The following is a 13130-nucleotide window of genomic DNA, read 5'->3' as shown; positions in this document are numbered from 1 at the left end:
CAGAGCTGGGTGCGCCCATGGCAGATGACGTTTACTCTGGACAGAGACTCCCTTCTAGCGGTTTGGCATCCACTTTCTTATCTTCTTCCTCTAATTTCATTTTACAGTCTTCTGAAGTTTAAGTTCTCTTAAGTTTTCGTAACCAGAGCCAAAGGCAGCGGCATGAGGGTTTGGGAGGGCCAGAGATGGGGGCACCGCCCTGTACTCGCCAGACTCTTTGTAGGCATCACCTGCCCACTGGGCCTACAGGGGACGCACCCAGCCCAGGAGAGCTTAAATGGCTCCACGTCTGGCCAGCAATACTGTCAGGAAGGAGTACACCTGGCCTGGACAACCTCGGGGAACGCTGGAGTGGCGGGCACACGTGTACTTACCGTCGCGTGGTCTGGGTTGTCAGTGAATTGTAGCACTTTTCTCCATAACCCAGTACAAAGATTGCTTAATGAATGGCAACAGCTCTCCCAGTTTCGGTTAAAGAATCGTGCTTCCTTTGACCAAGTGTGCACTTCGTGCGACCCTCTTCTACATCGGGTAAATTTAAAATCTGTTTAATTTCCATGATTATCTTTTTACCCAGAGCTAGGGTTTCTCATATGTGAAATAGTTCTCAGGCATATTCCAAGGTATTAAAAAAAAACACTGCAGTCTTCAAACCCTAGAGGGAAGACCGCTTTCACCTGTACATTTGGAGGCTAGCGGGCCTCAGTTATGACAGTTTTAAGACCCATGATCCAGGATGAATCTTTTTCTGCGAGCCTTCCCACCAGCGGTGGGCCTCTAGCCGCCGCCCCAAACCACGTAAATGTGTCTAGGATGACAGCGAGGCCCCTTTTAGGCACTAGAGTCAGAGTTAAAGGTGTGGGGCCAAATGGTGTGGGTTTATACGTAGCAATCTTGTCTTAAAGCCCAGAACATAGCTGCTGGGGTGTGTGGGGGGTGGGGGGTGGGGGCGGTGCCTAGCTGGTTTTCGAACTTGAGTTGGGCTCCAGTACAGAATGGGGGTGAGGGGGAAAACATGGAGGGTATGGCTAAGTTGGATACTCACGTTGGGCGAGGACTAGTTCCCCTGCTGGACGGATAACTTGACGGCTGGCTAATCTTTCTGGTTCCTTCACCAGGCCACATATCGGCTTGTGGCGCTTCTTTCTTGGGCTGTTCTACTGGGTATCTCCAGGCTGCTGGGCTTGGGCAATTGTGGAGGATCTGGTCAAGAAGCGGAACTTGCCACGTGGGTGGGGCCTTCAAATTGTGGCTTGTGTGCGCTCAAGTTATCAAACTCTCTTTCCCCTTCCACTCATTGGTCTGGGAAGCTGGGAACCTGAGCCTCCAGTGGTGTGGGTAGAGACAGTCTCCACCTGCTTGTGCTTTTTTGGGAGTCTCTGGGAAAACCAAGAGGAACAGAAGAGTATGGAGCCAACCCTGGGTCCCTTCAAAGACTGTTCTCAGCTGGGAGCCAGCCCTTCACTCCAGGTGCTGCCAGAGACTGGAGTCTACATTCTGAAATTCCCTGAATTCTGAAATTCCCTGAATTCTTAGGAAGAGTACATAGTTTAGGTCCCACAGAGTGACCTAAGGGACCCTGGTGGTGCTTTGGGTTAAAGCATTGGGTTGCCTAACACAAGGTATGTGTTTCAAACCCACCAGCTACTCTAAGAAGAGACTCTCTACTCCCATAAATATTTATAGTACGGAAAACCCCACCCCGTACAGGTTCTCTCTGAACTGGAATTGATTGCATGCCTGTGGATTTGGATAACAATGACCTACAGTGTGACCCCACCCCGTACAGGTTCTCTCTGAACTGGAATTGATTGCATGCCTGTGGATTTGGATAACAATGACCTACAGTGTGGAGCTTGCATCAGTGCTGGACAATCTGCATTTTAATTTGATCGTGTTGTGGCACTTCCTGGCTGAGAGAAGCACATTTCTAGCAGTGAAACAATTCATTTAAAAAATAAGAACACTTCAAGGCCTTGGAATGATTCTGACTCCCAGTAACCCTATAGGGCAGAGGACATATACTTACGTTTAACTGGAATTTGTAGTTATGCGAATATATACTTTTTACCTTTTTAAAATTGTGAATTACGTACAGGATTCCAGAGGAGATCATACTTTCACATTAAAAAATTCCTAGGCAATTCTTATTCAACTCACCTATTGCAATCCCCTCAGTGTACCATCATTTATCCTACTTCCTGTTTTCTGTTTCCTCCTTTCCTAACCCTCTAAACAGTGCCCTTTGATAAATGCTACTCTTTTGATCTTAAATGGTTGATGATTAATGTGGAAGTGTGTTCAGTTCCAGACCTGAAAGGTCTTAGGAGTCTCAACAATCTATCTGACCAGTAAGTCTGGTCTCTTTCTAAAAATGCAAGTTCTGTTGCATTTTTCTCCCATTCTACACCGTACCTTCCAATGTGATTCCTTTAAAAGCGGTTGGTAGTGGTATGGGACACCATTGAGCTCTTCTGGTCTCAGGTTTCGGGGGTCGTTATCTGGGTGGTTCACTAGTCCATTGGACTAATTTTTCCCAGGTGTCTTCATTTTCAGCATCCTTCTTTCTTCCTCACAGGGAGAGGCCAGTGGTTGCACCTTAGATGTAGAGCATTGTCTTTGTAGGCTATATTATGCCAATTGGCCTTGGTGTTTCCATAGACTGTGGCTTTGATTCCTCAGGCCCAGCAACTCATTCCCTCAATGTCTGATTATGTTTAAGAAATTTTCTTAATGAAAAATACTTCTTTCGTTTCCCATTCTATTCTCAAATTTCAACGTAAGATGGGAAGTGAGAGGGTAACATTTGGATCCCAGTGTGGGGGCATCCAATGTACAGGAGTGGACTTGGGGACCTGGTGGGAAGAGAGCTTGGGGGTTGGCTGGCAGAGAGACTGGCCCCAAGGCTGCAGGCACACTGGGAAAACCCAAGCTGCATATTATTTTAGGGTACAAAAGAGACCTTAAATCTCAAATATAATTTAAGGAGAACATTTATTGAGTCTCATACAGGACAAAGGCAAGACAAAGACTTATCACCTGGATGAAGTAGAACGTTAGCATGAAGTCATAATGAGATCCCTCATCCAGGTGATGTCTTATTGTTCTTGTCCTTGTCCTGAGGCTTAAATAGTCTCCTTAAATTATACTTGAGATCTGGGTCTCTTTTGCACCTAAAACAAGTAGCATAGTCAGGAACAAGATTCCAAAGCTGTCTTTGCTGGCTGGATCCCTTGAGGGTTGAGGAAACTGGTACCAGAGAAAGAGGGACTTTGCCCCACATTCCCTTGGAGACTTTGCAAAGGAAAGCACTATGGAATTTTTGGGGCTTTCAGAAAGTTCATTATTAAGTCTTGCAATGTGTTTTCTCAGCTGTGAATTGTTAAGTTCACTATTTTTTTCTCTCCTGTTTGTGAAAGCTATATAACAATAATGCACCGTGTCACTCACTGTCTGTTCTTCCCTGTCTTGTTTTTTGTGTGTGTGTGTGCGTGTTTGTAGTGGTCGCACTCAGCAGTAGGGGGATAGACAGTTCTATTTTGACACATTACTTCTTAGTAAAATAGAATGCCTCTTTACTAATACAGTAGAAACTGGTATTTCATTAACAAGGATCCTTTAGAATAGTGGTTCTCAACCTTCTTAGTGCTGTGACCCTTTAATACAGTTCCTCATGTTGTGGTGACCCCCCAACCATAAAATTATTTTCGTTGTTACTTCCTAATGTAATTTTGCTACTGTTATGAATTGGGCAACCCCTGTGAAAGGGTTGTTCGATCCCCAAAGGGGTCGCGACAAGAATAGGAGAACATACGGGCCATGACTGTATAAGGCCAACACAAATATTAATATCAGCTAATATCACATGCTTCAACAAAGAGAAGCAATTCCAGCCATCACGTTAGGTATGAGTTAATTAAATGTTTGAACAAATGTAGTAGGCTAATTTTTTAAAGTTGAAAATTTTGTATGGCCTTTGAATGATGTTATAAATTCCAAATGGCCCTTAGCAGGAAAGAAAGTTGACCATCCCTACTTTAGAATACCACTGGCTACTTTTTTTTTTTTTTTATATATAAGAGCAAGTTTTATATAAAGGGTAAGTGTACATTAAGAAAGCATCCCAACCCAGTGCTGTCCAAGCCCTTAAGGCCAACATTAGCCCATATGTCCAACACCAATCTACAAAGTCCTCCTCATCCTCACAAAACACACGCAATGATGCCGACTGCCAGAGAATAGCCAAATCTGTGAGCGTGCAAGCATCTCAGCACTGGCAGGAGTCTCCGTGTGGTTGCACCAGCACCCAGGGCTGCATCAGGGTAGGTTCCTGTGGCTTCTCCTCAGGGATGCCTCGCAGGAAGAGAGCCTTGCCAGCTGAAGCAGGGAACTGGCTAAAGCAGCTGCACCGGTCCATTTGTGAGGACTTTGGTTTTCTTTGCATTGACCCATAATCCATATTGAAGGCTACCATCCTCGATCTTCATCAGCACGTGTATCAAGTCCTCCTCACATTCAGCAAGCAAGGTTGTGTCATCTGCCTGTCACTGGTTGTTAATAAGCTTTCCTTCAATGCTGACGCCTCATTCTTCACATAATAGAGTTTTTCCCGATGATTTGCTTAGGATACAGGCTGTGCGCTCCGCCTCGTCCTCGGGCGCCTTGTCCTCGGGCGCCCGACGCCCCGGTGCGCGCAGAGACCGGAGAGGAGGCAAACCCAGCCGGCCCGGTCCCCAGGCGCCGCGCAGCTGACAGCTCCCACACCAGCCGCCGGAGAGCGGGGCGGGAACGGCCCGGGCGGACGGGCGGACGGGCGGACGGGCGGGCGGCGGCGGGGTTGGAGCCTCGCTGCGCACCGGCCGACCGGCTCTCCCTCCCCCGGCCGCGCGGCCAGTCCCCAGTACTTTGCCCAGAACTTCTCGGCGCGCGCGACCGGGGATTAGCGGGAGGGCGCGGAGGGAGGGGCCAGACGGCGGGGCGGAGCCTGCGGGGAGCCCACTGGCTACTTTTAAAGAACATTTTTCTGTAAGCTTAAAATGGGTAACCTAACTGAAAGTTTAAATTTATGTAACTGCTTTTGAATATGTGTGCTGTTTTGAGAATGTTGTGCAGTTGTTAATCTTCATAACAGGAAAATCAGAAGGGAAAACACAGTCAGTGATGGACCATGTAGCTTATTAGAGTGGCATTTGACCTACACACACACACCCTCCCTCCCTCCCATGAAAACCTTGGGCTAGAAATAACCAATGAGAATCCATCATGGACTTCTCTCTACCTTAAGAACCATCAATTTTGAGTTTCATTCTTTTCCCCCTTTCCAGTAACAAACTGCTTTTAATTAACTTTTTATTACACTTCCATTTTAAGGAATGTACAGTAGAAAACTATATTTTTGGTTGGTATAACAAGGCCTTTCTTTTTTTTTGTTTTGCTTTTTTAACAAGGTCTTTCTAACACACAACAGTTATTTAAAATTATGTTAGTACTTATGGATGGTATTGTAAATTAGAAAAATCACGTGTATATTTTTCTTTTCTTTAAGGACTCATTTTAAAAATCTTAATTTTATAATGTGTGCTTGTGAATTAAGTTGTTTTAATATCAAGAGATACTAATGAAAATGATTCATTTTGACAGATTTTGGTATGTGTATATCAACCATTATAACCGAGGCCTTTTATAAGTGACTTGAATTAGATATTACATAATGTATTTCACTATTACATTATGTGTGTTACCAAATTTAAAAGGAGAGGAATTTTGGAGGAAGACCAGTTTTTCCACTGTTCTCATCCGAGCTAGTTCAGATATGCAAGTAACTAGACTTAATTCTAGGTAGATATATCAGGTGGCACAGTTAGTCAAGCATTGGACTGCTAACCAAAACATGGCAGCTCAAGCCAAAAGGCCTCTCACAAAGATTGGCCAGTCTGCTTCCACTGATTTTTACTAACTCGAAACCTGGGAAGCAGTTTCTACTCTGTGCTATGAGGTTGCTATAAGTCAGAATCACATCAATAACCAGGATTTAAAAAAATCAAAATGTAGAAATTTCCCCCACATTACTATTTGTGTTTTATATATTTCCTTTCTTCACTGTTTAAAGGGTAGTGTATGTGTGTGAGGAGTTTATTCTTTTCTTATTTCCTCTGATTGATCTGTGATGTTTTGGGTGCTATTGTCCATGTTTTGTTTTCTGGGTATTGTCACACATTGTGATGATCTCATGTTCATGTGCTGAGGTTATTGGTTTTCTGCCCATAAATATTTGGATAGTTTGTTTGTTTTTTGTAATGCTGGTTTTGTGTTTGTGTTTGTGTATTCTCTAAGTATTTCCTTAATTGAGAAAACTTTACTTTTCTTGGGTTAAAGTTGTTGTCCTTCAACTTTTGGAATATGATGCTCCAATTTCTTCTTTCCTATATGGTCTCTGCAGAGAGGTCTGAGCTTAGTCTTATCTGTTTACCTTTGTGTTAGCCTGGTAGATTAAAGAAACAAATTCATAGACACTCATATGTGTATAAAAAAGAGCTTTATAAACAAGAGCAGTTGAATATTGAGAAAATATCCCAGATCAAGTCCATAAGTCCAATATTGGCCCATATGTCCGATACCAATCTATAAAGTCCTCTTCAGTGTCATGAAACACATGCAATGGCACAGAATGTAGGAAGATCACAGGCCAGTGTGTGGGAAGTCTTGTGGATCCAGTGGTGTTGTAAGCATCTCAGTGCTGGCAGGGATCTACATGTGGCTTCTCCAGCTCCAGAGGTCTGGCTCCATCAGCCTCTCTCACAGGGATGTCTTGCAGGGAGAGAGCACACAGAGAGAGTGGCTCCCATCTCAAGGGAGGAATACCTGAGTTCTCAGAATCCTCAGGAGAAGCCCATGCCCACAGGGAGGCCTGTGTGGCCTCTGACTGACTGGCTAGACTCCACCCATTCACTCTTAATCCTTTCAAATTGACAAACGATTATAAAACTACCACAAGGGTAATGGGAGATAAGTTTTTAGTTGGTAAGTTAGAGGAAAATGGGTACTGTCAAGGTGGAGGAAGCAGGTTATGGTTATGGTTTGGGGTACATGTGGTGTGTATTTAATCTACCACAGCCCCTTATCTACCCTATAAATTATGTAAGGCAGAGTGCCATCCTTTAATTATATGTGTTTATGACAGAATACCCCCTTATAGTAAATTGCTACACAACTCAGAATTCTCCGCTCCTTTTGAATGGTCCCAGGGGGGATATAGGCTATTGTAGTTGTTACTCCAGGGACGAATGGCTTCTGATTAGAAGGAAGTCTGGCTAAGGCTAGTGGTAGCGTGTGTTCATAGGCTACCTTGCCAGTGGTGGGGAAGGTCACCGAGTAATTCTAATGTGCTGAGTTCCAGTTCCTCTTGCAAGGAAAGGAGCCCTGTGTCTTCTTTCTCAGAAGCCAATAAGAACTAATAACTACCTAGAGCCAGCTACACTATGTGTTCGAGCAGCTTCTCTGTCTCACTGGGGCTGGCTCTCTCTCTAGAAAGCTGGGGTGATCTATCTGGAGGGCCTAGTTGCACCCTTGCTATTAGGGGAGTATGCAGGGTCTTGGTGATGGGATTATTCCACTTGGGATTCAGATTCTACTGGTCGCAGCAGTCTCCAGTGTCCAGGGCCTCCCCATGTGGAAGTCTTATCCTAGAGGGGCAGACCATTCTGGGCTTACTCCCAGCACAACGCAGGTAGTGGTGGGTGGGCGCAGGGGCATGGACAGGTGTCATGTGGGCACATTGTTTGGCAGGGAGGGGTGGAGCAACTCAATGGATTGAGGTACACTGGTCATCAAGATAGGAAACCCAGGGAACTGTGACACTCGTGGGGTGGGTGGTGGGAGAGATCACAGGAAACAAGCTGTGCAGGGGGTCTCCGGGCTGGGAAGAGCCAGGGACCCCTGGTCATGTGTCTCTGGCACTGGGAAGCAATAGGGATTACGGTGCATGTGTCTCAGGTGAGAGGAAGCCTAGGGGGACACATGTCATGGTGAGTACAGCTGCGCATTTGTGGGGAAATTGCCAAAATGCCCCTGGGGCGCTTTGAGACCAGGGCTTGGTCTGAATCCTCTGAATCAGCCTCCTCACCTGCATCTCCGGAGACCACTCAGAAGGAACTGCAGACAGGTGTCCCTACATCAGCACCATCTTCCTGGATGTTCTGATGCTATCACTTTCTGTGACTCATTTGTGTTCTTCTCTGCATAGTGTATGCTCCTGGTGACCCACCTCTTGTGCTGGTGCACACCTGCCAGCTGGCTGTCTGTGCTCCTGCTGCCTAGTGCTCTATGCTCTTGCCTACAACTCCTTTTAAAAGCAACTTAACTATGAAAGCCTATGATGTATGAATTTAAGTCCATAAAACTATTTTTAATCTAAAATCTTAAGAAAAGAAAAGAAATGATCTTTCACTAATATTTATTTACTTACCCAACACTGACAACATTTTATATGTGAATCAGCTGTCTTCTTTCTTTCCTAACTTTGCTCTCTTTCTCTGACAGATAACATTTAAAATTTTTCTTTTATAATTTCCCATCCTCTATTTTATTTCTGTATTCTTACTTGCTGTATCTTCTTAATTAAGATGTTGTTGAATGCTTTGACCCTGCTTAATGCTCACCCTTATGAAGAGATCACTGAAGATGGGAGTGTTATAGAAAAGCATGATGAAGACACCAGATGGTGTCCGGTTAGCAGAAAGATTGTGTCTGAAGTCATCCTTGAAATTGAGGCATCAACTAGATCTACATGGAAGAAGCACCCTAGCCTGTGTGATCCTAGGATTGTAAATAATAAAATCCAAATCCAGGAGAGAATGATATCAGAGCTTAACTTGTGAACACCAGTTTGCAGAGGGCTATAGATGACAGAGGAAGCCCAAAATCTATTTGCAGGACTCTACATGGATTAAATATCTGGTGAATCCCCTCTGACCATAAAGGAGGGATGTGAATAGTTTTGTTATCAGATAGAGAACATTGTAAAGTTGGTTATGACAGTAGTAATTAGGTTAAAATGTAATGCCTTATAATTTAATCTCCCTTTTTGACCCATTGTAATATTTCAGTTTTAATATTTTTTTCCTTTTCAATTGATGTTTTTCTCTAGTTTGTCTAGTCATTGTTGTTGGTTTTTGTTTGTTTGCTTCCTGTTTGTATTTTGTATGATTTTCTAGAAATGAAATCCAGTGTAGGTAGATCTGTGGAGACAGCAATTAGATGGGGACCTGGCAAGAGAGGATGGGGGAAATGAGGAGCCAACAACAATGAGCACGAGAAGAAAATGTTCTGAAGTTGATTGTGGTGATGATTGCACACATCTTAATGTGTGCAATCTTAATAAGATCAAACAAGTTAATTGTATGATGTGAAATATATGCCAAGAAAGAAACAAGATGTTGAATGTCCTCTATTAGTTTCCTGAGGCTCTTGTTTGAACTCCTGCCTAATATTGAATCTTCACTATCTGCTTCCACCGAAAGTAAAGCAATAAGGAGAGCAAAAACAACCATTATTTCAGCATTACCACAGTTTCAGCATTACTAAGGGACAGAACACTATGATATTCATATATTTCTTAGAACTATTGTTCTACTTTTCTGGAATATGTTTTTACATGTATTTCTAGCATTTCTATCGAATTTTGGTTTGGGTAACTATAATTTTAGTTTCTAATTATTATTCTTTTTCCTTATACTTATGTTCTAGGGTCTGCTATTTGTTTTATACATAAAAACTTGTCTTACGTTCCTCTGGGAATACTAATTAGAATTTTTTGGTTAATATTTGTGTTAGTCTGGGTTGACTAGAGAAACATATCCATAGACACTCATATGTGTATAAGAAAGAGCTTTATATACAAGAGCAGTTGAATATTGAGAAAACATCCCAGCCCAGTCCAGATCAAGTCCAGAAGTCTAATATTAGCCAATATGTCTGATACCAATTTATAAAGTCCTCTTCAGACTCATGCAACACATGCAATGATGTCAAATGTAGGAAGATCACAGGCTAGTGGGTGGAAAGTCTTGTGGATCCAGTGGCAGTCAAAACATCTCAGCACTGGCAGGTGTCCCCATGTGTCTCCTCCAGCTCCCAAGGCTCTAGTGTAGCTCCACATGTCTTCTCAATAGGAAGGTCTCCCAGGTAGTGAGCCTATGTATTGCCCCCAATGAGCTATTTCTCTCCTTCGTGCCTCCAAATGAGGTCTTCAAGCTACAGCCTGATTGACAGGCTAAACTCCATCCCTTCCCTCTTAAGTCTCAAACTGACAACAGATTATGTAACTACCACAATATTCTCTTCTGTTTCCTGATCTGCCTCTTTTCCCTCTGGAGTCAGTTTTTTGCTGGTAATTCTTGGCTGCCCAGCCGTCAATGGATGTTTGTTTACTTTTTTCCTTTCCTTTTTTTTTTTTTTGAGGAGAAAAAAAATGTTATTTGGCATAGGTATCAGAGAAGAAATTGGACACATACTGGTACACCATCAAGGCTATGTCTGGCCAAATCACCTTTTTTCCCCAACAGTTTTATCAGCCTATACTTCACATATCATGCAATTTAATAGTTCAATCACTTCAAGAAGAGTTGTACAATCAACACAATCAGTTTTAGAATATTTTCTCCTTTATTGAACTCATTATCAGCTCCCCCCAGTCTTCCCTGCCATACCTGTAAGGAACCATTAATCCAGCTGCTGTCTTCTATAGCTTTACTCATCCTGATTTTATATACAGAAAACATTGAAAAACAAACAAAAATTTAAAAAAACTAGCAAGAATCTCAAAGTAAAACAGATAGAATTCTCAATCACAAGGAAGCAGAAAACATTAAAAACTAGAGCAAATTTAAATGAATCAGAAAGGAGAGCAAACCTTTGAGGTTGATGGACTTACTTGGGGGCGATTGGTGTGGGTATCCTTAGTTGGGTATAAGTGGGCCAGTCTCAAGAACTGGGAGTCTTCATTAAGGCCTGTGAAAGGGGTGTAAGGGACTAGGAGAGATAAAGACAGCTGTGAGTCTAGGTGTCTTTTGTGCCCAAAAGACTGCATTCTAGTGGTGGGAGGAGGGTGTTGAGCAGAGTCAGTTCGCACCCAAAGTGACCCTCTGCACAACTGAACAAAACCCTGCCTGATCCAACTTCATCTTCATAATTGTTCCTATGTTTGAGCTCATTGTTGCAGTCACTATGTCAGCCCATCTTGTTAAAGACCTTTTTCTTTTTCTTATTCCTCTCTACTTACCAAGCATGGTGTCCTTCTCTAGGGACTGATCTCTACTGACAACATGTCCAAAGTATGTACGACAAAGTCTCACCGTCCTTACCTTTATGGAGCCTCTGGCCTTATTTATTCCAATACAGATTTGTTCATTCTTTCGGCAGTCCATGGTTTCAATATTCTTCACCAGCACCACAATTCAAACACACTTATTATTCTTTGGTATTCCTTATTTTATGTCCAGCTATCACATGTGTATGATATGAAATGGTTGAAAGTGCCATGGCTTAGTCCTTAAAGCAGTGGTTCTCAACCTTCCCAATGCCGCAACCCTTTAGTACAGTTCTTCATGTTGTGGTGACCCCCCAACCATACACTTATTTTTGTTGCTACTTCATCATGGTGATTTTGCTACTGTTATGAATCAGGCGACCACTGTGAAAAGGTCGATCCACCCCCTCTGCCTTAAAGTAACCACTCTGCTTTTCAACACTTCCAAGAGGTCTTGTGCAGCACACTTACCCAGTGCAATATGCGTCTTGACCTTTTGACTGCTACTTACATAAGTATTGACTGTGAACCCAAGCAAGATGAAATCCTTGACAACTTCAGCCTTTTCTCCATTTATCATGATGTTACTTACTGGTCCAGTTGTGAGGATTTTGGTTTTTGTTATATTGAGTTGTAATCCCAGGTGCAGGCTGCAATCCTTGATCTTCATCAACATGTGTTTCAAGTCCCCCTCCCTTTCAGCAAGCAAGGTTGTGCCCTCTGCATACTGCAGGTTGTTAACAAGCCTTCCTCCAATCCTGATGTTGCCTTCTTCTTCAACTAGTCCAGATTTCCTGATTGTTTGCTCAGCATACAGATTGAATACGTATGGTGAAAGGATACAACCCTGGTACGCACTTTTCCTGATTTTCAACCGGGTAGTATTCCCTTGTTCTGTTTGTACAACTTCTTCTTGATCAATGTATGAGTTCAGTGTATAAGCACATTGGGTTGTTCTGGAATTCCCATTCTTCTCAAGGTTATCCATGATTCACACAGTCAAATACTTTTACTTAACCAATAAAACACAATTAAATATTTTTTTGGTATTCTTTGCATTCAGCCAAGATCCATTTGACATAACAATGATATCTCTTGTTCTGTGTCCTCTTCTGAATTTGGTCTGAACCTCTGCAGTTCCTTGTCAATGTATTGTTGCAACAGTTGTTAGATGAACTTCAACAAAATTGTACTTGCGTATAATATTAATGATATTGTTCTGTAATTTGAGCATGGGTTTAGTCTGGCTTTAACATGCACATTGCGTGCATGATTTGCAATAGACTTGTGGTTCCTGCTGCAAGGGACCTTCAGCCCATCCTGTCTTGAAATTTGTCTTTCATGCTTTGGGATATGGTTTTCTTACATCTCTGTATTTGAGATGCCGACTTCTTGGGGGTAAGTGTGGGGTCTGGGATGGTTCTGAAGAAGGGGATCCAGTGCCTGAGACTGACTTTGCTCTACCTCCTGTCCTGCCCATAGGTGAGAAGCCCTTTGCTTGCAATTGGCAGGATTGCAACAAGAAATTTGCACGCTCCGATGAGCTGGCCCGGCATTTTCGAACGCACACAGGTGAGAAGAAGTTCAGCTGTCCCATCTGCCAGAAGCGCTTCATGCGTAGTGACCACCTGACAAAGCATGCACGGCGTCACACCAATTTCCACCCAGGCATGCTGGAAAGGCGGGGTGGCAGCTCTCGGACTGGCTCCATCAGTGACTGTAGCCGCTCTGAAGCCAGCAGCCCTACAATCAGCCCTGCCAGTTCACCCTGAATTCCCATAGCTGGATAGATGGCCTGGATGTGCCGCTTGGCAGAGCCTTCTGC

The 13130-nt window shown here is 43.4% G+C and overlaps 1 protein-coding gene across 1 annotated transcript in view; it reads left to right on the top strand.

The window, feature by feature from the left end:
- Positions 1-13124, top strand: part of KLF13 (Kruppel like factor 13) — a 14668-nt gene extending 1544 nt beyond the window's left edge. The window contains exon 2 of the mRNA XM_004700037.2: positions 12788-13124. Coding sequence (XP_004700094.1) covers positions 12788-13077 — 290 coding nt within the window. The 3' untranslated portion in view covers positions 13078-13124. The remainder of the gene's footprint in view (positions 1-12787) is intronic.
- The last annotated feature ends 6 nt before the right edge of the window (positions 13125-13130 follow it).

This window comes from Echinops telfairi, unplaced genomic scaffold (assembly GCF_000313985.2).
Source record: "Echinops telfairi isolate 266 unplaced genomic scaffold, ASM31398v2 ScPeMD7_7475;HRSCAF=8513, whole genome shotgun sequence".
Lineage (NCBI taxonomy): Eukaryota > Metazoa > Chordata > Mammalia > Afrosoricida > Tenrecidae > Echinops > Echinops telfairi.
Note: the sequence above shows the minus strand (reverse complement) of the source record. Positions and strands in the feature narration are given on the sequence as shown.